Source organism: Struthio camelus, chromosome 2, assembly GCF_040807025.1.
Source record: "Struthio camelus isolate bStrCam1 chromosome 2, bStrCam1.hap1, whole genome shotgun sequence".
NCBI classification, from domain to species: Eukaryota; Metazoa; Chordata; class Aves; order Struthioniformes; family Struthionidae; genus Struthio; species Struthio camelus.
The window spans coordinates 172367549-172395404 of NC_090943.1; the positions used below are offsets into that span (position 1 = coordinate 172367549).

Genomic DNA, 27856 nt, shown 5'->3' on the forward strand with positions numbered 1-27856 from the left:
CTGGGGCGGCGGTGGCGGTCCTCCAGCGCGTCGTTGAGGTAGGCCACGACGCCCAGGATGACGGTCTGCACGCACAGCTTGCTGGGCTTCTCCTGGAGGAGCGCGCGGTCGCAGTGGCGGCAGCGGCGCAGCAGCTTCCCGAAGCTGAGGACGGGGAAGGGCCACGCGCGCACCAGGTCCTGCAGCACCAGCGTCCTCTGGTCGGCGAAGGCCGCCTTGAAGAGGACGGGGTAGAGCTCCTTGGGGAGGAAGGGCAGGGTGCCGCGGGCGGCGGCGTGGTGGCTCGCCAGCTGCTGGGCGCAGAGGAAGACGAGGGAGCGCATGGCGCCGGCTGCGAGGGCGGGAGAGCGGGCGGGTGAGGGGGGCGCCTGGCTGGGGGGGGGGGGCACCCGCACCCAGGGAAGAGGGGCTCAGCCCACAGCAGCCCCCTAGGCGGTCTCTATGGTACCCCCTAACCCGGCACCCCCTCCCGGGTCACCCCGTGGCTCCCCCTAAGCCCCCCCGTCACCCCACGGCACCCCCCAATCCAACCCCGACCCCCCCAGTCACCCCACGGCTCCCCCTAACCCCCCCCGGTCACCCCACGGCACCCCCCAATCCAACCCCGACCCCCCCAGTCACCCCATGGCTCCCCCTAACCCTCCCCGGTCAACCCACGGCACCCCCCAATCCAACCCCGACCCCCCCAGTCACCCCGTGGCTCCCCCTAACCCCCCCCGTCACCCCACGGCACCCCCCAATCCAACCCCGACCCCCCCAGTCACCCCGTGGCTCCCCCTAACCCCCCCCGTCACCCCACGGCACCCCCCAATCCAACCCCGACCCCCCCAGTCACCCCACGGCTCCCCCTAACCCTCCCCGGTCACCCCACGGCACCCCCCAATCCAACCCCGACCCCCCCAGTCACCCCACGGCTCCCCCTAACCCCCCCCGGTCACCCCACGGCACCCCCCAATCCAACCCCGACCCCCCCAGTCACCCCATGGCTCCCCCTAACCCTCCCCGGTCAACCCACGGCACCCCCCAATCCAACCCCGCCCCCCCCAGTCACCCCACGGCTCCCCCTAACCCAATCCCCCCCCGCTCACCCCACAGCTCCCCCTAACCCAACCCCCCTGGTCACCCCATGGCTGCCCCCAATCTGACCCCTCCAGTCACCCCTTCACAACCCCCCCAACCCGACCCCCCCCGTCACCCTGCAGCTCCCCCTAACCCCCCCAGTCACCCCAAGGCCCCCCCGCCAAGGTCACTCTGCGGCTGCCCCTAACCCCCCCCCCCGGTCACCCCACGGCACCCCCCAATCCAACCCCGACCCCCCCAGTCACCCCCAAGGCCCTCCTCCTAACCAACCCCCCCCCAAGGTCACCCCACGACTCCCCCCCAACCTGACCCCCCCCCGCTCACCCCACGGCACCCCTCAACCCAGCCCCCCCGGTCACCCCACGGCTGCCCCCAACCCAACCCCCCCCAAGGTCACCCCACGGATCCCCCTAATCCCCACCCCCCCGGTCACCCCACGGCTGCCCCCAACGCGACCCCCATCCCCCTTTCACCCCACGGTCCCCCCCCCAACCCGACCCCCCCCAAGGTCACCCCACGGTCCCCCCCCCCACTCACCCCACAGCTCCCCTCAACCCAGCCCCCCCGGTCACCCCACGGCTGCCCCCAACCCGACCCCCATCCCCCTTTCACCCCACAGTCCCCCCCCCCAACCCGACCCCCCCCAAGGTCACCCCACGGTCCCCCCCCCACTCACCCCACGGATCCCCCTAACCCCCACCCCCCTTTCACCCCACGGTCCCCCCCCCAACCCGACCCCCCCCAAGGTCACCCCACGGTCCCCCCCCCCACTCACCCCACGGCACCCCTCAACCCAGCCCCCCCTTTCACCCCACGGTCCCCCCCCAACCCGACCCCCCCCCACTCACCCCACGGCTCCCCTCAACCCAGCCCCCCCGGCCACCCCACGGCTGCCCCCAACCCGACCCCCCCCAAGGTCACCCCACGGATCCCCCTAACCCCCACCCCCCTTTCACCCCACGGTCCCCCCCCCAACCCGACCCCCCCCAAGGTCACCCCACGGATCCCCCTAACCCCCACCCCCCTTTCACCCCACGGTCCCCCCCCAACCCGACCCCCCCCAAGGTCACCCCACGGATCCCCCTAATCCCCACCCCCCCCAAGGTCACCCCACGGTCCCCCCCACGGTCACCCCACGGATCCCCCTAACCCCCACCCCCCTTTCACCCCACGGTCCCCCCCCAACCCGACCCCCCCCAAGGTCACCCCACGGTCCCCCCCCCCACTCACCCCACGGATCCCCCCAACCCCCCCCCCGCCCCTCACCGTTGCTCCCGGCGCCCCCCGGCTCCCGCCCGGCCCGGCCGCGGCTCTCGGCACCCGCCGCGCTTCCGGGTGAGCGCGATGACGCAGGTCGCCGCGCGCCGCCAATCGGAGCCGGCGCGGGGGCGGGGCCGAGGCTTCCCGGGCGGCCATTGGCTCTCCCGGCTGCCCGTCACGGTTCCGCCTTTCCCATTGGTCGGGAGCCGGGGGAGCGGGAGGTTTGCGGCGGCCTTCGGTGGTGAGTGCGGGGGGTCGCGTCGCTCGCTCGGACGCCTGGGCCCCCCCTTGGGTGAGGGAGGGGTTCCGTCGGCTCCGGGGGCGCCCGGACGCCTGGGCCCCCCTTGGGTGGGGGAGGGGTTCCGTCGGCTCTGGGGACGCCCGGACGCCTGGGCCCCCCCCTCGGGTGGGGGAGGGGTTCCCTCGGCTCCGGGGGCGCCCGGACGCCTGGGCCCCCCCTCGGGTGGGGGAGGGCTTCCCTCGGCTCCGGGGGCGCCCGGACGCCTGGGCCCCCCTCGGGTGGGGGAGGGCTTCCCTCGGCTCCGGGGGCGCCCGGACGCCTGGGCCCCCCTCGGGTGGGGGAGGGGTTTCCTCGGCTCCGGGGGCGCCCGGACGCCTGGGCCCCCCTCGGGTGGGGGAGGGGTTCCGTCGGCTCTGGGGGCGCCCGGATGCCTGGGCCCCCCTCGGGTGGGGGAGGGGTTCCGTCGGCTCTGGGGGCGCCCGGACGCCTGGGCCCCCCCCTCGGGTGGGGGAGGGGTTCCCTCGGCTCCGGGGGCGCCCGGACGCCTGGGTCCCTTTTGACTGTTGATAGGGGAGGGTCTCTGTAGGCCCGGTGGGTCCCGGACGCCTGGGTCCCTCATAGCTCTTAACGGGGGAGGGGTTCCCCAAGTGCCAGGACTCCCGGACGCCGGGGTCCCCGCTAACGGAGCCGACCCCGGGCTGTGCCCCGAACCCCCCTGCGGACTGAGGTGCGGGAGCTGCTCCCCCCCAGCAAAAATTAACCCGTTCCCGGTTAACGGGGCGGTTCGGGCAACCCGCAGGTGCGGAGCCCGTCGAGGCGCTCTGCCGGAGTCATGGAGCGGCGCCGGGAGGTCAAGGTCCTGCTGAAGCAGTGGGAGGTGGCGTTCCTGCAGGAGCATCGCAGGAAACCAACCAAGGTAGCTGGCGGGAGCGGGGGGACGCGCAGAAGCCTCGAAACCCGTGGGCTGCGAGGCCGTGCGTAAACGCACGCGTCTGAGGCGGGGAGCCGCCGGGGCCGAAGCGAACGAGGTGGCGTTCGAAGGGCTGGGGATGGGGCGAGGCGGATGGTTTCATCTGCAGGCTCGTCGCCGCAGCGGGGTTTGGAGGAGATCGTCCCCGCGAGCAACTTGGCAGGCGGGCGCCAGGCGCGAGGCTGTGACAATGCTGACCTGCCAAAATAGGGAGGAAAAGAGAAAAGAGAGACCTGTGCGATTCTCCTTAGGACAGCGGGTGTTGGTTTCTCTAATATTAGAGCAAGCAGCAAGTGCTTCACAGCTTTCTGTCTGGGAAGGTCAAGCAACTAGGACTAGTGGGCTCTCAAAAGAGAGATATCAAGGAAGTCTTTCTTCTTCCGTCTTTCCTTCCTGGCTATTAAATATTGCTCAGCTAGGAGCTGAGGTTCAGTAGAAGGAGAGGCCTTTCTCTGGGAGTCACCTTGATGTCTGCCCTCCAGAGAGCTGCCGGGTTTTAGACGCAGCGGATGAGTCAAGAAACGGGAGCTTGAGGTGCACGGGGAGGTTGTCGGGAAGAGTTTTTTTTTCTCAATCCTCCCGCAACTGGCGGTCATGAAACCACTGCAAAGTTTTCTCTTGACATGGTAAAGCCAAGAGAAGCTCCCCTGCTAGAGCCTTATTTTGTTTCTAAAAGATTAAATCTTACACGTGATGCTGAAGGAATTATACTAGAACAAACGTCCGGGGGCTGAGAACAAACGTTCTGCTTCTGGCCTAACTGCGGCTTTTCCAAGAACATATAAATGCCCGTCAGCAGGCAGCAGTGACAAACGTCTCTTTGTCCCTTTGGCTGCTGTCTCCCCAGCCCGGCGGGGCCGGGAGCCTTTGCAAGAAGGGACGCCGCTCTGCTGCGTCAGCTGCGAAGAAACACGCTCCGCGAGTCGTGACGTGGCAAGCCGTGGCTTAGCTTCTTCCAAAGCTGGCGGAGCAGCAATCTGTCCTGCGGTGAAACCTGGGGAGAGGGAGAGAAACGGGGCGGGGAAAGGAGAAAACCTGGTGGCAGATCTCGGTTTGCCATGAGACGACCTGCAGCTCTCACCCTCGTGGCTCGGCAGGGCGGCACGGCCCGTGCCGGGGTGGTGCCGTCCCCGGGGCTGGCGGGGACCGAGCTACGGGCTGCACGCGGCTCTTGTCGCATTGCTAACGCTGAACGCGAGGCGAGGGGGTCGACGGGCTCGGCTCGCTCCCCGGTGGTGCAGGTGACAGGTTGCGTCTGCACCGTGCCGAACCGGGCATCACCGCCGCGTGCATCTGAGCCCCACCGAAACGCAGCGAATAACATCAGTGCTTTTTTGTGCAAGTCCGTTAGCTTCACCAGGGCAATCCTGTGCTTCAGGAGAGCTACGCGTATAAGTGTTGGCAGGATCTATACCTTACGTTTTAACTTCTCCCTTTCTCTTGCAGACTGACATCGAGGAAGCTCCGGAGGACACGAGAAGTAAGTGCGAGCCCCGCCGGCGCGCAGCCTGCCCGCCCTGCGAGAGCGTTCGCTCGTCGTGGGAGGGAAAGCCCCGTCGCCACCGCAGACCTTGACGGCGGTTGTAGGGGTTGCAGCTGGGAAAGAGCTCCCCTTTGACTCCTGGGGCGCAAGTGTGGGGTTTGCAGTCCTAATTACTGCGTGTACGTGCTAATTGTGCCCCGCAGCCATTCACGTGCCACAGGCCGTCTGCAGCTCTGCAGGGACGTGCGCTGCAGCCTGGTTTTTTAGGGCAAAACGTGTGCGGAGAGGTAGCCCACAGCTGTTACCTGGGCAAACACGGTATTTATAGTGACAGTGTACCGCTGGGTGTGTACAGGCAAGATCTCTTTTAGAAAGTGGGGAACGATACCTTCTGTTTGGAGAGGTTGAAGTCTTTGGAGTCCGGGACAGCGTGGAAAGGATTGCAAAGTGCAGCGAGTCGGGGCTCTTCCCCCGCCACCTGACAAGTGTGACAGGGAGCGAGAAATCCCAGGGCTCGTGCACGAAGCTTGCAAATGGGATACGTTGGATCGGGGGTGAAGAGCTGCCAGCGTGGAGGAGCTCGCGAGAGGCGCGTCCCGGGGCCGGGCTCCCGCTGTCGCCGCCGCGGGCAGCTGGTGCGCTCGGCCGGAGCCGTGGACGTTTCGTCGCGTGGGTGGGAATCGCTCACGCTGATTTCAGCATCAGCAGCTCATAAAAATAACAGCAAGGGTTTGAATGAAAGTTGGAGGAAGTCCTTTAGGATACTTGCTGATGTCCCCAATGCGGGAATTGCTGCTTGGGTTTTCCAGCCAGTGCCGTGTATTCCAGCAGTCTGCTGAAAATCAGCCTTGATAATCTGTGTTTTGATGCGCAGAGCTCTACAAAGAATATAAAATGCTGAAGCAACACAGAGAGCCATCGGATCTCCCCCAATCCAACCTGCTCTGCCAGCCACCAGCTAAAGAAACCCCAACCGCGGAGCAGGTACCGTGCTTTAGCCACCCCTTGGTGGGGTTCGTCTCTGGGAGCCCTGACGGGCTCAAACCTGCAGAACTTGCTTTGGCAGTAGTGCTTTGAGGCCTGGGGAGGTTGCAGGATTGGGCCCGAAGTCTGCCTAAGCCAACACGGATGTTTCAGGAAGCCCTTTCTCTGCCAGGACACTGCCCTCCTGCTCTTCCCCACAGTGAGCAGCATCCTGGCTAGTTTTTGCTATTTTTGCACGGATCTCTCTTTTCTAAAGCCGTGATGTGAAAGCTGGTGGGGAATAGGAGGCTTTTCTGCCACGTCCCTCTTAAGCTGCCGTTGCCGCTTATTACCCTGCGGACAAAACTCCGTCGCTTCTGCCTCTTCGCAAGGTGGTTTACTTGACCTTTGAAGGGAAAAGTGTCTTATTAGCGTTGTATGATGCCTATATTTGATTTAGCAGAAGAACAAGAGACTAGAAGCGGAGCCCACTGAGAACATAAGGATGCTGTATTATAAAGGTGGAAAGCCTAATGGCCACAGTCTATTATGCATTTTATAGTCCTAGGCATCTAGTCTGCTGGACAGTCCCATTTTTATCGGGCTCAGTACGCTGCTCTTCTCTTCTCGTGCAGCCCAGGCAGATTAACAGCTGCAGTTTGCGGTGTGGTGAGGTCTTAACAGGCCAACGATCAGGGAAACCCCTGCGCTTGGGGAGGATTCATGTCCCGGGCTGCAAGCTCTTGGAGGGCTGCAAGGTGATATATACTTCAAGGGCTGCCATTTTTCACCCCAAAGCACTACGTTTGGCTGGCGGATAGCACAGTGCAATATATTACCATACAGCAGCTTATTCTCTAGCTCTGCAGCCCCTTTCCCCTCTCAGAAATAACTGGGCACGTCTCCCTGCAACTGGCTTGTGCTCACAGAAAGGCTCCTGCTTGGATTTAGCTGTTTGTTGCGTTATTTCAGGTGCCGGACTCCGGTTGTTGGGGTGCACATCTGAACCGGCAGCCGAAGGCCCCCAGACTGAGCTCCCATGATCAGGACGTGCTGAAAGCCTCTGCGCAGTACTTCGGGATGAAGCTGAAATCTAACCTCGGCGCAGCCATAAAGGTCTGGGCTCACAGGGACCGGCGCTGGGGCGACGGCGGTGCAGGTCTGACAGCGCAGAGGTGCCACGGGCTTGCAAAAGGGAACGCGGACGGGGCTCTTGGGGATGCGACAGCCCGCGTGAGCTGCAGTTGGGTCAAGGTGGTGTTTTGGCTCTAAGCAAGTTGCAAGTCATCGTGGCCTCCACCTTAAAAAAACAGCAGTTGCTGCTCTTGCTCTCAGGGAAACTTCTCGTGCTGGGGAAGCATCTGTAGGAGTCGGTGGCACGCAGTGGAGAGAAGCTCCTGAACCTGTTTGTGACCCTTTTTCCTCAAATGTAGCATACCAGCTGCTTTGTAGGGGAAACCCAGGGAGGTGAATCCTTAACAGGTTTCAGGAGAACCTCAGACCTATGGAGGTGGCAGCAGCCCTGGAGCGATCAGGGCTGCGCTTTGGTTTGTCCACCTACTGCGTCGTGCCACCGTCGATGCTAGACTAGATCTAGCTCTTATGGGCAATCCCGGTAGGAGGGCTACATGCTCTTCCTCAGAATGGGCTGCAGTCAGCGTTTGCTGGAAGGATCTCTACGGGATGCAGGCAGGTGGCCCAGGCCGCTTTTTTGAAGAGCGTGGTGAGACCTCTGGCCAGAAGATGCTCTGAGTCACGGTCCCTCCTGCCACAGCTGTCCTTGCCTCTCTGTTAGCGCAGGCCGGGAGCTGGGAGTAGGAAACGCCCACAAATTCAAGCTGTTCTGCGTGCTAAAGAGATGCCGTCCTCATGGCATAGCAGGGTGGGCAAGGCTGTTGGGGGGTTTATAAGGTTTCACAGCTTTGGGGCTTTACGTGCTGCTGATATCCTGCAGCCTGAAAAATGCAGCCAGCCCTGGCAATAGAGCTGGCTCTGCTGGTGAGCTCTCCAGGGGACCCCAAAAGGAGCAAACCTGGGGCTGCTGCTGAAGGTCGTTCCCACGCAGTGGGATTTCCGCAGTACGGAAATCTCGTCCAGTTTGACTCGAAGGTGGGCAATGTCTGGGGTGGGGTGGAGAGCTGCTGAAGCTGTTTCAGAGGCTGTTGGTGCCATCTCCACGTGGGCGGGAGCAGTGTAGGGCCTATTCTGGGAGAGATGACTGAAAACCACCTGTCGTTTACCTCCAACCACAGGAGAGGCCTCCAGCCCTGAGGAGGACCCTGACTCCGAGGAGGAAACCAGCTGTGCCCAAACCGGAGAAGAGTTTGGAGAGCGGTGACAAGGGTCCATCTCCAAACGTGGCAGCTGGGGAGGCTTTGGAGAGCGACGCAGGAGGTGGTGCTGATCGAGGTGAACTGGAAGATCTCCTCCTTCCTCCCTCTATATCGGGGCTGGCCCCTGTCGTCCTCTCTGCAGGGCTGAAGCCCAGTCCACAGGTGAATAAATTTCAGCAGCTGAAGCAGACGGTGGCCCAGAGATTGGGCTCCCTGGATCCCGGCTGGCTGCAGAGGTGCCAGGGGATGCCCGGTCGCGAAGAGGCAACGCTGGGAGAAGAGAGCCCCTCTACCACGAACGGCAAGGACCGAGAGCAGAGAAAACCAGGCCCTGCCTCGCAGCAGGCTTGCCAGCACTTGCACATCCCTTCTCTCGACCCAGACAGTGGCGCTGAAGCTCGGTGCCCGGAGGGGGAGAATAATCCCCCCGTGAAGAACTTTTTGCCAGAGAGCCGGAAACAGCAGAAAAGGCATGAGCCCTCGAAGGGTGGAAAACGTCGTGACGCAGTGCTGGAGGGGGGTGAGCCCTCTGACCCTGGGGGAGGTGAGCGCCCAGCAGGAGGGGAGGGCAAGCAGGCTGGAAAAGGGAAGAGCGATGGCCTGAACTCAGCGCTTGAGGGTGACCTGGGATTGGTGATCAAAAGGTGCGAGGGTAAATCGGAGAGCCTCTCTGAAGTCGTCACTCAGCAGGGAGAGCGGGAAGAGGTTGGCAGGGGTCTCCTGGAGCAGGAAGGGGCCGTTGACGAAACGGAGGATGGACCTGCTCTGTCCAAGAAGGTCAGAGGCTGCAGGAAGAAGAGGCAACGAGACGCTGGAGAAGACGGCGAGGCTGCTGGTCCAGGGGACAGCGCAGCTCCTGCGAAGCTCCGGCGGACGGCTCGATCGGTGACGGGCCGCCAGGGCTCAGCTCGGAGAGCGAGCGGCGCCATCAGCAGGCCGAAGGAGAGCGAATACGACTGGGAAGAAAAGGACGAAGAACACGTGGCAGCCCTGAAGGAGAAGGGGAAGGAGGCGTCAGCACTCTCTGAAAACATCTTGGGAGAGATTGAAGAGGAGGGCAAGCCCAGATTCACCAGGAGACCTGTCACTGCCAGGTAGGTATCGCCTGTCCTCGCCTTCCCGGCGAGGCGCAGCGTGCCAGCTGCTCCGCCGGAGCCGCCGGGCGCTCTGCAGCATGCACGAAGCTCCGCGTCTGCGTTCACGGAGGGGAGCGCGAGCCGGAGAGCAGGCAGGGCCTGGGCAGAGGCGAGCGTGCAGCGGGGAGGTGGCGGGCAGGGGGCAGGCCCTTGGGCCGGAGAGCGGACGAGTTCGCTGTCCTTAGCGTAATTGTCCCCTCGCCCTTCTCCCGGCCCGTTCGAGCGACGGGGGGCAAAGCGCTCCGGTGCTGCCCGTGCGGGAGCCGTGCAGCCACCGCTTCTGAAATTCCTGGAAACCTGCCCAGCAATTAAACAAAGTACAAGCTGTGGCGAAACCTCCTTGTCCTTGAAAGCCCTGAAACATGTTCTGAAAAGGATGCTGAGAATGCTTGGTTTTTTTCCTATTGATTTCTGTAAATCATGAGCTGCTCTTGCCTTAGTTTTCTCCTTCTTTGTAGTAAGTCAGAAACTGCCCCCCCCCCTTTTTTTTGAAATAAGTAAATTCTGTGGGTTTTCTTCCGCCTGATTTTTTTCTTACACAGTTATGCTCTCTGCCTGCCTTTTTTCCCCCTCTCCCAGAACATGCACATCTCTTGGCTCACCTCAGTCATGCTTAAGGAACAGAAGATATATAGCGTTACCTTCCTGCACAGGTCAAAAAAGGAAAAAAAAAAAAAAATCATCTGAGGACAGGGTGCTCGGGGTCCTGCTGGCGGTGGGTGCGGGTGGGAGCCGAGGGCAGGGCAGGGGGCTGCGGCAGGCGGGGTAAGGGCAGCGGGGTGTGCTGCCAAGCACAGGCTGGGGCTGAGAGATGCCTTTTCCCCGTATTTTTTTTTTTTTAGTGAAATAGCAAGTGGGAGAGAGCTGTGTGTGTGTATTTAGGATTTTCCTCTTGTGCTGCCGACCGCGCAACAGGTTCTTCAGTTACCGCTTTTAACGGCTCTGAAGCTGGGCTGGCGTCTTCCCCGTTTTCCTGTCCTGGATGCCGCTGTGCAGCGGGGCGACGCTGGGTGACGGTGCTGTGCTGGGAGCCGGCGTGGCGGCGTCTGGCCCTGCCTTTGGATAGCCTGGGAGTTGGATGTCTGGAGTTTCCTCATAACAAAGGTTTGCTCTTTGCAGGGCACCACTGCGGAAAGAGGGCAACTTCGTCAAGCTTAACCTCAAGAAGAAATCTCACGTTAGAGGTTACGTGTTGAAAGGAAATCGCCTTCGCAAACAGGTAAAGTGCTGGTGCCTTGGCAGGTGTTTCCGTGCTGTTGGCCTCTCCCAAATCGTCTCAATGGCCCTGTCGGATATCTGAGGCCCGTGACAGCAAGGACATCTAACTGCAGTTTCTTAAGATGTTAATGCCCCAGATACCTGCCCTACTTCAGCTGTTCTCGCAAAACGAAGTGCGTGGCAGAGCCTTGGCCACTCCGGTGTCTCAGCATAACCCCGTGTTGGGCGTTGCAGTCTGAGGGTGTCTGCAGGGGCTAGACCAGCTCCCCGAGTGGCCTGTGCAAGGTGACTGCTCAGGCGTCAGCGCCAAATCCGGAAAAAGTCAGGCCCAGGGCAGTCCCGACCGAAACCCGCTGTGGAATCGCCCCAGACGTGACGGCCCAGCTCGGTGGTGTCTGGCTGGGGCTCTGCTGCAGTGCAGCTGTCAGGGACACGAGGTGACCGCGGGGAAGGGCGATGTTTTAAACAGCCGTGGTGCTCCAGATCGCCTGTCTCGTACTGACGCTCTCTTACTCGCCGTGGGACTCTCCAGTCCACTCTTAAGGAAGAATTTAAATCTTGTTCGGATCTCGCTCTTGTTTTCAGACCCTTTTTGCTGGGAGGTTTGGATTTACGTATTTTAGTTAAATTTCATGTTATTTTTGAGTTGTCCTCGGCTGTGTTGCTGTGCAGCAGAGCTGCGCAGGGAGGAGAGAGCAGAGAGGACCCAAGGGATCCAGCAGCAGCAGCTATACAGAAGGTGCTGCCAGCTGCCTCCAGCAAGCAAACGAGAGCATCATCTCCCCTCCCTGGGAGCAGGAAGGGGCCTCGAGGAGACCCCCTTTGCCTACATAGAGACCATACGGGGTACAGGGCTCTGCCCACGTGCGGCAACGGAGCAATAGTGCTTGTGACCACGGGCACGGTCTCTGGGGCAGGTGCGTCTCCCCCGAAAGGTGCCCTGAACCGCACGGCTCCAGCTAAGTGCTTGCAGCAGCCACGCGCCGACTCCGATTCCCTTTCCCCCATGGGTTGTGCAGCTCTAATTGGATACACTTGGTTTCCCTTTCCATCCTAAATCACGTAGCTCTACTGTATTGAGCAGCTGCCGCATTTTTGCCCCCAAGATAGCTGCGCAAGCAGAAAGAGCTCAGTATCGGCACGCGTGTAGGTTGCGAGCGTGACCATTATCAAGATGCATTTCATACGCTTCTCTAAGTGGGTTGTGCTTTAGAGTAGGAGATGGCATTTCTGATCTCTGTCCAAAGGTGACTACTTCCTACGTTCAAGTGAACCTCCTTGAACTGTTCTTGGAAGGAGTGTGTGTGACAGGGAAGGAGCTGAAGCTTTTCTTTGAAAAGCCTCGAGCCCGCTCCCCGTTCTGCATTATGGCATCTGGACGAACAGCTCGTTGAGCCTTGACTGGATTGTTTGGGCTCCAGAGGTTGACAGGATTCAGGCATCCAGAAGATGGGTCTCCCATCAGCAAACCTGAGGCGCTGCCTTCGTTCTTTGGAGCGCAGATCCTTCTGCTGGCACCCTCTCCGGACCGGCAATTCAGTCGTGCTGTTGCAGGGCGCGTCTCTGCATATAGCCTCAACCCATGATTAATTTAAATGCCACGTCCTGTGGAAGCACAAGCGCCCTACAAGGGGCAGGTATGGTGCATGGGCGCTTGCCCAGGGCCTCCAGGAGGGCTTGTGGCTGTGCCGTCACTTGAACAGAGAGCCTGAGAGTACAGAGATTTGGAAAAGCTGCCAGTGCTGCTTTAGGAGGCTTTTTCTTTATCTCAGCTCACCCTCTTGCTGCACAGGGCTTCTGCTCGCCAGCGAGGTGCTAGGTCAGAGCCTCGCCTGGGTCTCGAGCTAAACAGGCGCGTGCCCAAAGGGCTGCTGCTTTCTGGTTTTGCCTGTTCTTGCAGCTTCTGCACGGCGAAGGCAGAGGCACATCGCTTCCCTGCTCTGCTGCAAAAGTGTAGGTTTTCTTTCTTTTTTTTCTTTTCCCCCCCCCCCTCCTCTTTAATTTATGTTTTGGGGTGAAATCCTTTGAGGTCGTCTCTGGCAGGAGATACTGGATATATAAATCTTCTTTCTGGGGAAGAAGCGCTGAGCTGTTGCTGGGACTGCTGTGTGCGCGTGCGTGACGCACGCGCGAGAGAGGAAAACCTGTCCAGAGGGAGCTGGGAGAAGGGAACGCGAGCTGGAAGAAAATTGCCTTTATTTTTAAAGCTCGGCATGTTTGTGCAGTGTTTCTGCAAAAGCTTGATGCCAGGGCAAAGGGAGCAAGAAGTACAAAAACAACTCGGGCAACTTCTCAGGACAGTTTGTAGAGACTGACGGGCCCGGCCTTTGGCCGAGCACTGCGGCAGGAGACGGACGTGGTGCTTTGGGACACCTCCGCGTTCTCACGGAGACTTCTTTTGCCCCGCAGCTTGCGGCCTGCCTCCCGCTCGCTGTCACGTTACTGCGAGTCGTGTACAAATCTGCCGGTTGCCGCAGCCCGAAGGGCCTGTGGCCCAGCTGGTGCGTGCCGCAGCTCTGTTCGCACGCGGTTCCCTGCCGCGTAGCGGTGCCGCTTCGCTTCTCGTTCCCGCTGCCTTGCAGCTCAGGCGTGCTAAACGTTCGCCTGGGCTTGGCCGCTCTCGCTTGGGGATTCGCCTTGCCGGGGGTTGTGCGTGAGCCGTTGGTGCTCAGCGGTGCTGGATGCTGCGCAAATGCATAGCGAGAGGTGAAATCCCTCCCCTGACGGCTCGCGATGTTGTTTAGCCCTGGGCAGTGGTTCTCCAACACTTCTGCTTGAGCCTGCTCTGAGGCCGTGACTCGCCTTGACTCTTCCTTCATGTTATGAAAGTGAACCTGTACCTGGTCTTTGAGAGCGGCCAGAGGAGATCCAGGAAAGAGGAGAGCAAGCAAGTAGTTACAGTTCCCCAGTAAACTTGCTCAGGCTCCGAATCTTTTGGATTTTGGCCCCGAGGTAAGGTCGTGGTACTCCGTAGCCCTCAATGGGATTTTCTTCTCTGCCTGCAGACCTAGGAAGGGGACAGCGAGTACCTCTCCTGGCGCTCACGTGAGCTATCAAAACGCAGCTTCTGCTCAGGTAGCTTCTGCCTCTCCATCCTCTGCCGGCGAACGGGTCCAGGGCTCCTTGCTTCGCGGCTGCCTGCGGTGTTGCTCCGTGCTGGTGTATTAATGCTAGCGGTCATGCTCGCTCCACAGGTGTGGAAGCAGAAGTGGCAGAAGAAAGGAGAGCAGTTTGGAGGCGGCAGCAGGTCCATTGATAGAAGCGCCGACGTCTGCTTCAGATGCGGCGGGACGGGGCACTGGGCGTCAGCGTGCAGGGGCAGAGGTAAGGCTTTAGCCCTCCGTTTGCCTGACTGAGCTGTAGGTCGGGGGTCAGATCTGGCAGTGGGGTAGGGAGCCGCTGGGGAGCGTTGATCGCTCTCTTTGGTGTTGAGAGCGTTTGAGGAGCGTTAGGTGGGTGCAGAGAACCCGTTGGGATGTTCAGGAGTAGGTCCCTCAGTCTGTGGCCCTTTGTGCCTGTAGTGCAGTCCTATTTGCAGTGTCTGCCAAACCCAGAGAAAACTCAGCTGCAGCAGGAGAGACACGTGAGCTGTGCGTGCAGCGAGCACGTGTGGCAGGCTGGAGGACGGGGTCTGGGAGCGCGGAGCTGGGCTCGCAGCATTTCTCACCAGCGCTGACAAAGCTGCTTGTCGTCTCTGAACGAGGGTCTCGATTTCCTGTGTCCCTGTGGCTTCTCTCCGCTGGTAACTTAAGGACCTCAGGGAAAATAGCTTGTAGGAAGAGAGGGTGAGGAAGATGAGGTGTGAATGGAACTATTACCTTGGAACTGGACGGAGAAGGGCACTGGGACCCTCTCTGCCTCCAAGTGACTGAAATCTGCAGGAGCTCATTTGGCAGGGCAGAGGCAGCGCTTTCCAAGCCCAGGAGAGCCCTGTTTCACGGCGCGTTTGGGTCCGTGGCTGACCGAGCCTGACTGCCCCTCGCCAACAGGCCCAGCTGCTGCTAGCCCGCCGCCCGAGGAGAACAGCCACGCGGCCGAAGAGGAGGCTCCCTTGCCCACGCTGGAAGAAGTGGCCCGCATGACCAACACCGCGTACCGAGAGCTCTCCGGTGAGACCCCGAGCTGTCAGGGCTCTGTCCCCACCAGCCGCTCCGTGGGGACAGTGCGGGCAGCAGCTTTGCTTGCTGAGCTTCTGGCCTGCCTTGCTCTCCAGTGACACACCGCAGCTGGCTCTGGAGTAGCAGTGCTGCCTGGGATGAACGTCTGCAGGCCGCCGAACTGTGTCCTTTCTTTTCCCTGTGGGAAGAGCTGGGAGTTGTTTGTTTGTGTGGGATGTTCGAGGGTTTGCCTGGAACCAGAAGGTTGTCTCAGCCGTCGAGGTTCGTGCTTGTTGTGAGAGACAACCCCTCTGGGAACACCAGCCCTGTGGCTGGCCCGGTCTGGCTGGCAGGCCTTCCCTGGGTCCAAAGCAGCCTAAAATATGTCTCCAGACTCCTCCTCTTCCTTACTTCTCCTTCTATTGTAGCCAGTGATGTTCCCAAAGACGTTGGTAGGCAGCATCCACCCAAAGCGATGGTTCCTGTGGCTAGTTCTGAATGCTGTGAGCCCTCTGCAGGGGTGGCCCACAAATACTCGGGTGTCTAGGGTGCTTGGTGCTGGGGAGGGAGCACAGCCCCTGCCCCGCTGCAGGGCAGGTTGGGGACTCTTAGCGCGCTGGGCTCTCTTGGTCTTTGGCCCTTGGTGCGACGTCAAACCTACAACCTCCCAAAGGCCAGGCTGGAGTAAACACAGCTCCGCAGCCCAGTTGAGATCAGCTTGCTCGTGCTCTCTGGGGGTGGCTGCCTGTCATCCTCAGTTGCTGTCACTGCCCCAGACCTGTGCTGATAAACTGGGGAGGGAGAAGACACAGCAGTTTTGGAGGTAGCCGCAAGGCCAGAGCATTGCGCGCCAGCTTTTCTGGCTGGAAAGGGCTGCAGCAGCCAGGATGGGGCCTTGTGCTGCGCTGGGGTGCCAGGTTTGCATCTGGGATGTTACAGACCCACTGACCCGGCTTGCTGCTGTGGGTGTCAAGGGTGGGTGGGGGCCTCTCCCATCCGAGTGTGGCAGGAAGAGCTGCCTGCGGGCTATGTGGCACGTGACTTTTCAACTTGATCCCCAGCAGAGAGCAGGAGCAGCAGCCAGGAGGGACACGAGGAGGTCTCGGCGGAGGCACCTTACCTGGATGTGCAGAGGCCGGTGTATGAGCCACCCACTCCCCCGGCCCCCATGGAGCCCCTTTATGGCCTGGGGCCAGACGGGAAGGTGAGAGGTAAGGTCCCTGCGTTTCTGATGGCGAGCGAGCCACGCTCGTGGCTGCTCCTGCCTCCCCGGGGTGCGCTCGCCTTTGCTCCCGAGCCATCAGCGCTCGGAAGGGTGCCACCCGCAGAGCTGTCATCAGCCCTGTTTGGTTTGCGCGCTGCACGGAGCCTGCTGCTTTGCGAGCCCCAGCCCCAGCAGGTCCTCCGGGGATTTACAGCTCTGTGCTGGGGTAGGAATACAGGCTGTGCTGCTACAAGGACTTGCTCTCAATTTGCTCGCAGCCTCGCTTCCCCAGGGAGAACAGGTTGCTAGTGCAGGGAATAAAATCTGCCGTTACTAGGCAGTTGGCCACTCTTCACTCCCAGAGTCCCCGCTACAACTCCTGAGCCCTTGCTGGAGGGGCTGGCAGCTCCCTCCACGAGCCCTGGTGCTCTTCTGGTTCCTGAGAGCCTGGTGTCTGTCTAACTGTGGGTTTCCCCCTGTGCAGAGACCCCTGAGGAGGTGTTTCAGGCTCTGTCGGAGCTGGGGTACAGCTCTTTCCGCCCAGGCCAGGAGGTGGCTGTCATGAGGATCCTCTCAGGTGTGTTTGCTTCCCCTTGGCCGTTCTTCATTCAAGCTGTCGTGTGGTTTGGGATCCCGCAATCCTCTCCCCTGCACGGTGCATGGGGTGGTGGGTTGGGGGTGGCTGGGACGTGCCCAGTTTGTCCCCGTTGCGCCACCTCCGCCGGTAAGATCCCAGCATCTCGTTCTGCCCGTCTGAGCCAGGCCTGTCCACGCTGGTCGTGCTGTCGACTGGGATGGGGAAGTCCCTGTGCTACCAGCTCCCTGCGTACCTGTACCACAAGCGCTCCAAGTGCATCACCTTGGTCGTCTCCCCGCTGGTGTCGCTGATGGATGACCAGGTACCGGGACTTGGCTTTGACTCCGGGAAGAGTCCAAGCCTTGGCCGCTCCTCGGCACTCTCCTTTGCCCTAGCTCCTGTAAGGGGCTCCGTGCACGTTGCCCTGGTGTTGTCGGAGCTTTGTGCGAGAGTGGGGCCAGCTCAGTCCTTGGGTTAGCCTCTCCTAGCTGCATGTCCCCAGGCTGAGGGTGGCCTGACCTTAAAAGCTCCTCTCCAGAAGCTGTGTACACCTAAACACGGAGGTGGATGACCAAGGGGTTTCCCCCGTCCCGGTTACTGGCTGTTTCCTTTCTGACCGGTGCCCTTGGCAATCCCTGACACGGGTTAGAGCAGAGCCCTTGCGTGCTGGGCTGCGGGCAGGCCTGCGTGGCTGCACACCTGTGGGTAACGGGCTTTACTTCCAGGTTTCGGGGCTGCCCCCGCGCCTGAAGGCTGTCTGCATCCATTCCAACATGAGCAAGGCGCAGCGGGAGGCAGCTGTGGAGAAGGTGAGTGATTTCGGCTCAGACCTTTCGGGGAAGGACTATGTTTGCTCAGGGTCTGTTTTCCTCCCTGGCAAGATTATGCTGGGGCCGTAGCTAGCCTGTGCCACGGGAGACGTGTCAAGCCTCACCTCTTCCACGCTGAACGCTGCTCCTGCACGAGTTCACCAGCAGAGCCAGGCCTTGGTGCTAGCAGGAAAAGGGTGTTCCTTGGGAGCTGTCTTAGTGACGTTTTCCCTGGGGCCCAAGTGGTTCTTGGACAGCTGGGTCTGTACAGCGCTGCGCTGTCGGGCTGCCTTCTGCTAGTTTATTTGGGAATAACTTTGCGGAGCAGACAAGCCGGAAGGGTCCTCATGTGAACTCCTTGCTGTCGCGTGCTGCCGGTGGGCTGAGGACAGCTGGCAGAGGCCAATGCGTTTCTGTGCCCCCACGAGGGCAGTGGCGCAGACCGCGGCAGTGGCCATCGAGGCGCCGCTCTCTCGCCGGGCAGCCTGGTACGGCTGAGCGGCCGCGGCTGGGATCGTGCCGTTCTCCTGGGCAGCGGGAGCAGGTAAAACACTCCTGGGGCAACTCTCCTCCCTGACCCGGCGCTCCCTGCACTGTACCTCCCGCAGGTGAGGAAGGGCAAGGTGCACGTGCTGCTGCTGTCCCCCGAAGCGCTGGTTGGCGGAGGCGGCTCGGGATCTAGCTGCTTGCCCCCTGCCGACCAGCTCCCCGCCGTGGCCTTCGCCTGCATCGACGAAGTTCACTGCGTCTCCGAGTGGTCCCACAACTTCCGCCCGTGCTACCTGCGGCTCTGCAAGGTGCGAGGAGGGGGGGTCCCAGCGCAGGGGCTGGGAGATCGTGGTGGGGGGGGACACCGGAGACTCCCGCAGTTGCCCGTTTGCGTAGCAGGAGCAGGCTTACAGCACTTGTGCCCCACGGGGAAGGGCAGTGCTTTTTGGGAGAGGGGGTAGCAGCACAAGCTCGAGCAGCTTGTCCTCAGGGACCCAAAGATGAGAAGCAAAATCCCCAGTGGCTGGGCTTAACGTTCCCTGCGCTCTCAGAGGCATCCTTCCCCGTGCCTGCGCTGAGCCACGGGGTTTGTAACGTAGCCACGTCTCACCTGGGAGGAAATGAGCTGCTCTCCTGGGTGCTGGTAGAAGGGGGCTTCCGCTCTGCGGGAAGCTCTAGCAGCGCAGGTAAAGATCCCAGCCGCTGGCCTTGCAGATGGACCTTGCCTCTTCTTCCTTGCAGGTTCTCCGGGATCGCCTGGGTGTGCGCTGCTTCCTGGGTCTCACAGCTACTGCCACGCTGGGCACAGCACAGGACGTGGCTCAGCACCTCGGGATCCAGGAGGGGGAAGGAATAGCCGTGCGCTCTGCGGCTGTGCCTCCGAACCTGCATCTCTCTGTCTCGACGGACAGGGATAGAGATCAGGTAGCAGCAAGAACAGGTCTCTGCCGGTTGCTTCCCCCGCCCTGCCCCGGCTTGGCTGCAGATTGTGCGTTTATTGAGGAAACAGAGGCTCTCTGCTGGCTCAGCTCGGCTGGGCTATCCAGTCTCCCGCTTTGCCTGCTGGAGTCCTCTCTGACCCTGTGCTTCTGCGAGTTGGGACGGCACAGCCAGGGAGGTACCCCATACCCCCATGCGTGCTTGAAGCTAGCTCCCACTGCTCGTACCCTGGGACTTTAAAGTAAAATTCAAGTTTGCTGCTGGGCTGCCCTGGTTTTGGGGCAGGGCAGTGAGTTATTCCTGAGAAAGGAAGAGGAAGAGAGTCCCAGACTTTTTTTTTTTTTTTTTTTTAAATAGGGCTTTCGCAAATAGCGAGCCCCACGGCATGCAAAGACACTCATCCTCTTCTGTGTGTTTGCAGGCCCTGATCTCCTTGTTGCAAGGGGAGCGGTTTGGGTGCCTGGACTCCATAATTGTGTACTGCACGCGCCGGGAGGAGACAGCTCGCATCGCGGCGCTCATCCGGACGTGCCTCCAAGGAGTGGTGCTCAGGGAGTCCGCGGCAGCCGGGGAGCCGGGGCAGGATGACAGCGCTGCAGAAAGGAAGAAAGCAAAGGGTAGGAAGCACCATCCTCGCTCTCGGTGGCTGCGGAGAGAAGAGCACAACCCCAGTCCCCTCTCCTCCTACTAGTCCTGACCATTTCCTGCAGTGAATCCACAGAGAAACCTGGGGAACCTGGCGTGGGAGGCAGATCTGGCAATGCAGAGCGCCCGTGTCCTCGCTGTGTGGGGGCTGCTGGCCCCTGAAAACCAGCAGTGACTCCATCAGCCACCTGGTGCTTCAAACCCAGCTCCCGGCTGCTCCTTCACCCCAGGCGCAGAGCGCTGCTCTTGACAGCAGGATCAGGAAAACATTTATCTTCTTCCTGGCTGTGTCAGAGATTTTTAGAGCTGGGCTTTGATTTTTCTGATGACAGCCTGTAATGACGGATGATTATTAGCTGTCATTTGCACCAGGCTTTATGTTTGCTTTTTGTATGCAGGGAGCCTTAGTTGTGCTGCTCTCTAGGGCTTTCTTTCGAAACCTAATGTCTGAGGCTTGGAGCCTTTATTCTTGTGCTCTGAATCTACCAGTTCTGTCATCTTGGCCAAGCTCTGCCTTCTCAGGTGTTGGTAGTTTTGGCCCTAGGGATCCTGCTGCACCCTTTTCCCCCAGGTGCACAGTGCATCTCAGCTATGGGTTCAAACTAACAAATTACTGTGCAACTGAGACAGCAGCAGGCACCAGGTAAAATGCACTTCTTTATGACCCAACGAGAGCGGCTTGAGACAACGCATGTGTTTTGTACGCCTCGGGGTCAGCACAGGCAGCAGGGTGTTGTGCTCCTTGCCCTGGCAGCGGGACAGGAGCCCTCTCTCAGTGGTGGTCAGGGGCGAAAAACAGCAGCCTGGGGATCTTGGACCATCCCTACCTGCTGCCTTGCTTAGGCTCCTCGGGAACTATCTCTGCTTATTAAAATAATGCTGGAATTATTCCCTTTGTGGGCACAGTTTCCACCCACATTCCTTTACTCTGGAGCGAGGGTGCCCTGCTCCTGCCCAGCAACGTGCCCTGCCAACAGCTAATTTCTGCCCAGAGAGGCTCGGGGTGAGGGTGTCTCTTTCCTGGTGTTTGCTGTTCATTTCCATCCCTGATTTAATTAGTAGCTGTTTGTGGGGTGCTTTTGATGATCAAAAGTGTGGTGTTGCCGATGGTAATGAAGTGCCATTAAAGCTTCTCTCCTGCTTTATCTCCACGGGCGCAGCAAAGAAGAGCATCCGACGCCCTCTGAAGTGGGTTGCCGACGCCTATCACGCTGGCTTGTCGGCTGCCGAGCGCCGCCGCGTCCAGAACAACTTCATGTGCGGCCAGCTCCGAGTGGTGGTGGCCACGGTGGCCTTCGGCATGGGGCTGGACAAGTCAGACGTGCGCGGCATCGTGCACTACAACATGCCCAAGAACTTTGAGAGCTACGTGCAGGAGATCGGCCGGGCTGGTCGGGATGGCGAGCCAGCTCACTGCCATCTCTTCTTGGACCCGGAGGTAATGCCTGTCAGCAGAGCGCGAGGTTTCCCCTAAGAGCTGGGGTCTCCACTAGATCTGGCCCTTGCAAAGCCTTGAAACCCCAGTCCCTTTGGATGCACCCGCTCAGGCTGCTGCTCTCTCCCGAGGTGACCCAGGGAGCTCTACAGCTTGTTTGGGAGCAAAGGGATCTATAAGGCTTGCGGCATAAAGCACAAGCGTCCTGCGCTGATGGGGTCTGTGGGCTCGGCCCAGCGCTGAGCACGGGGAAGGACAGAAGTCCTTCCATCGACGAGACAGCGATGTGCCTTTATCCTGCCCTCTCTGAGCTGGACGCAAAGCCAGGACAAGGCATCTTTCCTAGGCACCCCCCTCCGACACGCTGGGGACAGCTGGGCCCCCTGAGAAATGGCACAGTGCGTCATGCTCCCGGGGGTCCGGGCCACGGAGACCCTCCGTCACAGTGCATGGGGGTCACGGACCTCGCTCGCCCACACGGGACCTGGAGGCTCCCGGCGGCCGGGCTCACCGCCGTCTCTGCTGTCCCCCTTTCCTCCCCAGGGCAGGGATCTCCATGAACTGAGGCGACACATCTACGGCGACACTGTGGATTTTTTTACCATCAAGAAGCTCGTGCAGAAAGTCTTCTCTCGCTGCAAGTGCCTGGAGCTTCATCAGAAACACCAGGACATCGCCAAGGTGAGGAAGGGGCCTTTCGCGTTGCTGGCCCTGCTCCTGTGGCCTGGCTGCCTGCCCTCGGGGAGCCTCTTGATTGTCCCTTCTGTCAGCTCATTTAATGGGCTAAAATGGCAGAAAATGCTGTGATTTTTGAGGAAGGTTGGTTTTGCCTTTTGCCACGCTGAGTCAAACTGATTCAGGGAAGTCTTGTGAGCACCAGACCTGGTGCGAGGTGAGCGGTGGTGCCACGCAGCTGGCAGTGAAGGGAGGAGGAGGAGGAGAAGGGCAGCACGACCCTGTCCTCTCCGCACCCCCAGAGATGCTGAGCCATGTCATCAGCTCACCGCGGCTCCCAGAGCTGTCCCCCGCATCTGCAGTCAGGCAGACCTGCTCGGGAACAGGCAGGAAACCAGCCGGGCCAGCCATAAAGGGCTGTGCAAAGGGGCTGTGCGTGCTCTGCCAGAGGAGAGCAGGATCCGACCCGTTCCCTCCGTCACTGCCATGCACGGTGAACCCAGGCGCTGTGCGTGACGAACCCGTTGCCACAAGCTGTGATGAACTGCTGCGTTTCCTCGCAGGGCGGGGAGGTGGAAGATGCCGAAATGGCCGAGCTCTTGGAGGAGCAGGACGACGGTGCGGCCCCGCAGGCCGCGGGGCCGAGCGCGCAGCAGCAGCGGGTGTGTTACAAGCACGAGCGGGCCATCCCCATCCAACAAACCGTGGAGTCTCTGGACATCCGGGAGGAAGGTGAGGTGGGCGTCGGCGCATGCCCAGGGGTCGTGAGGTAGGGGGTGTCGGGAGACCCTGCAGCAGGAAGGAGGATTGGTCCCTGCCTGTAGTGGGAGGGCAGTGGAAAGGGTGGAGGTTGTGGGATGCGGCTCCGGTCCGACAAGCGGGAGCTGCTCGGGGGGCCCGGCCCTGAGCGAGGCTGGCCAAAGTCCTGAGCGAGGTGGTGGCAGAGTGAGAGGGATCAGCAGCCGTGCCAGACGCCTCCGCAGCCCCCCAGCTCAGCTCTCCTCTCCTCTCTCGCAGGTATTGAGACCCTGCTGTGCTATCTGGAGCTGCACCCGCAGCGCTGGCTCGAACTGCTGCCCCCCACCTACTCTTCCTGCCGGGTGCTGTGCTACGGGGGCCCCAAGCAGCTCAGGGCCGCGGCGAGGAGGTTAGAGCTGGGCCCTGGCGTGAGGACAGCACCTGGGGTGACGTTACCCTGCTCCCTCACGGAGACCGGGCCTCGGCGCTCCCCGGGGATGGTCCTGGTGTGACCTCCGCGCCGGGGGGTGGACCTCTCTCCCCACAGCGTGGGCTGCCACGTTCTCTGCCTGGTGGAGGTGCGGGGAGCTTGCCCAGCAGTGCTGGTGATGGGCTTTGCTGGAGGAAGAAATCGCCCTCACCCAGCCCTGCCCGCGGCCCTGGGACTGCCCTGGGCCACGGGACGGAGCAGCTGAGGAGCGTTGGGTTGGCGAGTCCAGCGCGGCCCCAGCGCCGGGCGCCGTTAGCTGGGGGTGACCTCGCTTCTCGGCTTCCAGCAAAGCGCTAGCAGGTTTCTGCTCTCTCCTGCCCTCAGCTCTCCCCCCATCGCTGTGTTCCTGGCCCGGGAGCGCCTGGCAGGGAGGGATCACAGTCGTGCCAGCTCCGTGGAGTTCGACGTGGTCTCGCTGAGCGACTCCATGGGCTGGGAAGTGGTGCTCGTGAAACGGGCCCTGCGCCAGCTCCAGTGGGACCCGCGGCTGCAGCAAGGTACCTGCCGCCCAGGCACGGCCTCCCTGGGCGCCGCGTGGGTGATGGAGCAGCACCAGAGCGGGGTACAAATCCCTCCTGCACTTCTGGAGAGGCCGTTAGGTGCTGCTGTGAAGGCTCAACCGAGCTCTGTGTGTTCAGGCGGCCACGGCACTGGGAAGAGCGGCGTCCTGGTGGAGTTCGGAGACCCCTCCTTCCACCTGCGTGCCTACGGTGACCTCGCAGACCAGGAGCTGGACTCCATGTGCGACTTCCTCCACCAAAGGGTGGTGGCCCGGGAGAAGATGGCTCTCGGCCAGCTCCACGCCTGCTTCCAGGCCTTCCAGAGGTGCGTGCGGGCAGAGGGGAGGGAATCCAACCCCGTGGGCTGGCAGCGGCCCCGCTCCCCGCTGCACACCCCGAAGGGAAGGGGGGCTACTCCGTGGCACAGCTGGCCTTGCCCTCCACCCCGCGGCTGCCCAGCCTCCCTTCCCCGGGCCCGTTTTGGAGCTCGCAGCCGGTTGCGCCCTCCGAGGCGGGAGGGAGCTGCGGCGCGGCTGATGCTTGTCTTGCGGAGCAGCGTGGCTTTTGGGACCTGCGACCCCCACCCCGCACACGCAGAGCAGGAGAGGAGCTCCCGCCTGAAGGCCTTGCTCAGGGACTACTTTGAGAAGAAACCTTCTGGAGAGCAGGCTGAACCTGGACACGAGAGCGAGGAGGAGGAAGAGACCCTCAGCGGTGCCAAGGTGAGCCAATTCCCTCTCTTGTCGGGAGCTGGTTTGGCCTTTGTGTGGATCACGGATGGATCTGGGGAAACTGGGATGCACTGGGCTGCACTTGAAATCCTCTGCAAATGCAACTCATCTCAGAGGCCCCACCAAGCGGTGGTCGAGGCACATCACATCTTTACCTCGACGTGCTCTGCGTGCGTGCATTAAAATCGGAAAGCGTTTAATTTGCACTCGGGCTTTTGCAGAGAACCTGAGGCTGCTGTTTTTAGCAGTGCTGCCAGGGCAAGGAATTGCCCGCACTGTGTCAAGGGCTGAAAGAGAAGGGGAGGAAGCACTGGCTTGGCAGCTCTGCGTATTGTTCTGCAGAAGGCTGTCAGTGGGCTCTGTGGTGCACAGACAATTACGGAGGTGGTTTTGAGCTGAAGAAGAGCATTTTCCCTCCCCCAGCACCTCAATTTCTCCCCTTCCCTGCTCAGTCCAGCTCTCCTTGCGTTGTCGAATGCATGTTTTCCAATTTTGGATGATTAAGGCCCTTTCCAAGCGACCCACTTGCGCCACGACAGGCAAACGGGTGCTGCCCAGGGCTTGGCAAGCGCAGGCGGTGAGAGGGCTTGTTCCTGTTCGCCAGGAAAAGGGAGGGCAGGAAGGTTCGCAGCCGGACCCCCTCCGCGGCACTCCTCACCGCTTGACCGATGGGGCTTTTAATCTCCGCACCCACGATGCTGCCGAAGAGCAGCTCTGCCGTGGGGGGCCTCTTACCTTGCTGGGGCCGGCTAGGCAGCGCCTGGCGCGCAGACCGCAGCGGTCGTTCTTGCCTGAGTGCGACCCTTTACGGCTTTGGGTAAGGAGGAGAGGGAAAGGACAAACCCCGGGCCGTTGCCTTTGCAGCTCCGTGACTGGGAGAGCCAGATCCGTTCGGACGTCCGGCACTTCCTCTCCATCCGCCAGGACGAGAAGTTCTCGGGCAGAGCCATCGCCAGGATATTTCACGGCATTGGTAAGGAATCAGGTGTAGAAGCGGGTTTCTTCTGCCCGCTCCAGCGCGCAGGGGTTTGGCACCAGGGGGGGCTCCGCTCCCCCTCTCCTGTGCTTTCCCGGAGGTGTCCGAGCATCCTCTGCGGCCAGGCAGGACCGCGTGGGGCCGCACCTCCCTCTCGCGCCAACCTGTGTCATGGCGCGGGGGCCGCTGCGAGCTGCCGCTTGGCGCAACCCTCCCCGGCGGAGGGTCCCGGGTGCTGAGCGGGGGCTTCTCTCCACGCAGGCAGCCCCTGTTACCCGGCGCAGGTGTACGGGCGAGACCGCCGCTTCTGGAGGAAATATCTCCATTTCGACTTCCATAAGCTCATGCGCCTGGCCACGGAGGAGATCCTCGGGAGCAGGTGAAGCCCACGGGACCACGTCTCGCTGCCGGAGCCCCGGAGCCACCCCCTCCTCTCCCCGTGCCGCAGGACGGCCGCCCTGGAGCCGCAGCCCGGACGCCGTTGATCTTCAGCGGTGGCCACCACCTCTTTGCTCCTCCACGAAGAAAAGGGGAGGAGGAACGGTGCCGGCGGCAGCCGGGCTCACTCCCACCCTTGTCTGATGGGCGCGAGCGGCCCGCTGCGGCCTCCTGGACCCCTTTCCCTCCTGCCCTGCAGCTCGGGAAGGGTCGGCTGCCGGGGTTTTTGCGCCTCGGCCACGTTACGAGCTGGGGTGGCCGCGCCGTGCCGGGGCCACCACCACTGCGTTTTAACGAATAAAAGGCAAATGGCCTCTCGCCCTGCCGGCGTTCTGCCCCCGCTGGGGGCTTGAGGGGTGGCCATGGGGCAGGTGCTGTGGGAGGGCGACCGTGGGGCTGGACGCCATGGGGGGAGGCTGGGGTCCCCATGGCAAGGGGGAGGGGTCTGTCACCATGGCGATGCAGGGGGCAGTTATTCCCAAGGACAGAGGGGGCTGTTGCCATGGCAATGTAGGTGGGCCCGTCGCCATGGTGATGCAGGGGCCCTGTTACAGTGAGGTGGGGTGGTCTGTTGCCATGGTGACAGGAGTGTCTTTGCTACAGTGATGGGGGGCAGAAGGCATTACTGGGGCCAGAGGGCCTGTTGCCATGGTGATGTGGGGGGACGGTCACTATGATGATGGGAGTTGTTGCCATGGTGATGTGGGGGGGCGGCCACTATGATGATGGGGGTTATATTGCCATGGTGATGCGGGGGGTCTGTCACTGTAGCAGCAAGGGGAGGGTCGCTGCCATGGTGATGCAGAAGGGTCTGTTGCTATGGTGAGGCTGAGGGTTTGGTCACTATGGTGATGGGGCTGTTGCCATGGTGATGGGGTCTGTCACTATAGCAATGGAGGGAGGGTTGGTTGCTATGGCAACGTGGGGGTGGTCGCTATGGTGATGCAGATCTGTTGACACAACGGGGGAGGTCTGTCGCTATGGTAATGGGGGTTGTCACCATGGTGATGCAGAGCGGTCTATCACTATGGCAGCGTGGGGGGAGCAGTCGCCATGGCGATGCTGCTGCTACGGCAACACAGTGGCTCCATCACCGTGCTGACAGGCCAGGGGGGCCCGTTGCCACGGCGCTGTGGGAAATGGGGTCCAGGAGGCGTCACCCCGCGAGCTCCGCCTGTGCCCTGGTGTCCTACAGGCGGCGGCGGCAGCATCGGCGCCGGGCTGACGGCCTCGGCCCCCCTCTACTCCGTGCAGGGGCCGCAGACGGGGCTGCTGCGGCTGCGCGGCGCCGGGCTGCCCCTCGGCCCGGCCGGCGCCCTGCTCCTGCCCCGGCTCCTCCAACCCCTGCGGGCGCCCGCAGGGGGCTCCGAGCTCCTTCCTCCGCGTCCTGCCGCCGCCGCCGCCTGGCGTCCCGTCTGCGTTCGCGCCTCCACCCGGGCTCTGGGCCGCGGCCTCTTCGAGCGTTCCCGCCCTGCGTTGGGTCTTTTGGGTTGTTTCGTGTCTCGTGACAGCTGAGTCGTTTCCAACAGGGGCGTTGAGGTCACTTGGGTCCTCTCTCCGCCAGGGCTTTGGCCGCGGCCGCGTCTCTCTGCTTTCGGCAAAAGTCCCGGGACGCTTCGTTGTTTTCTCCAGCGTTGTTCTCGGGTGGTCGGAGGCTCCCTGGTCTCCTCTAATTCTCTTTGGGCTCTTTTGGGCTCTCTTTTTTGGCACTTTGGGCTCCCAGTTATCTCATCAGGCATCCGGGTCGTTTGCTGGGGCGCCCGCCTGGAGGCTCTGGCCTCCTGCCCGGCTGGGACGCGGCGTGCTGGTGGCGCTCCGGTGAGCAGCCTCTGGCCGGGCTCCGCTTCCAACACGCGGCTAGGAGCTCCAGTGGCCCCGCGCGAGGTCGTCGTCTTCGTCGTCTTCGTCGTCTTCGTCGTCTTCGTCGTCTTCGTCGTCTTCGTCGTCTTCGTCGTCTTCGTCGTCTTCGTCGTCTTCGTCGTCTTCGTCGTCTTCGTCGTCTTCGTCGTCTTCGTCGTCTTCCCCATGGCCCCTCGGTGGCCAGCCCCGGCTCAGGGAGGACATCGAGCCCCTTCTTCAGCGGCCACGCTGGTGGGACTCCCAGAAGTCAGCCGTGACCATCTTGGCCAGGACCATGGCCGCGCTGCCATTCAGGGCCGTGATGCGGTGCACATGGGGGCTCAGCGGCGCCGGCGCGGGCCGGAGGTGGCCGGCGAGGTCTCTGTGCCAGCGGATGCCGGTGGGACGCGGCTTTGGCTGGCGGCAGGTGCCTGGGGGCCAGGCGGTGGCGGCGGCTCGTGTCCTTCCTCGGCCGGTCCCGGCTGGTGGTGCAACCTGCGGGAAAAGCCGAGGGTGTTTTCTCGCTGGCCAGCGACGGGGCACCTGCGCCCGCGCACCGGAGGAGCCGGAGCCCTGGCAGCCGGTGGACC

The 27856-nt window shown here is 61.8% G+C and overlaps 2 protein-coding genes across 10 annotated transcripts in view; one reads left to right on the plus strand and one right to left on the minus strand.

Moving 5' to 3' along the window:
- Positions 1–27856, minus strand: part of LRRC14 (leucine rich repeat containing 14) — a 62921-nt gene that overhangs the window by 2070 nt on the left and 32995 nt on the right. The window contains exons 2-3 of one of the 3 annotated variants that reach the window (XM_068933543.1): positions 2347–2377; positions 1–331 (exon numbers count right to left, since the gene is read on the minus strand). In XM_068933543.1, coding sequence (XP_068789644.1) covers positions 1–331; positions 2347–2377 — 362 coding nt within the window. Of the gene's footprint in view, positions 332–2346; positions 2551–27856 lie in introns of those variants that run through there. The other 2 variants (XM_068933544.1, XM_068933545.1) reach the window with 2 other exon arrangements.
- On the plus strand, positions 50–25745 carry RECQL4 (RecQ like helicase 4). Of its 7 annotated transcripts, none has more exons than XM_068933539.1 (25): positions 50–176; positions 3381–3497; positions 4998–5031; positions 5909–6018; positions 6970–7113; positions 8250–9424; positions 10586–10685; positions 13879–14008; positions 14674–14793; positions 15843–15992; positions 16470–16562; positions 16748–16884; positions 17288–17371; positions 17980–18168; positions 18602–18784; positions 19221–19416; positions 20605–20882; positions 21423–21560; positions 22118–22286; positions 22572–22701; positions 23107–23279; positions 23421–23607; positions 23839–24004; positions 24878–24986; positions 25251–25745. In XM_068933539.1, the coding sequence occupies exons 2-25, from the start codon at positions 3414–3416 to the stop codon at positions 25370–25372; spliced, it is 4401 nt and encodes a 1466-aa protein (XP_068789640.1). In that variant the 5' UTR covers positions 50–176; positions 3381–3413; the 3' UTR covers positions 25373–25745. The 7 variants fall into 7 exon arrangements, 6 of the variants coding, with proteins under 6 accessions (XP_068789640.1, XP_068789641.1, XP_068789637.1 ...); XM_068933540.1 differs by lacking the exon at positions 50–176 and adding an exon at positions 284–355; XR_011139374.1 differs by lacking the exon at positions 50–176 and adding an exon at positions 2501–2581 and having other exon boundaries at positions 23107–23344.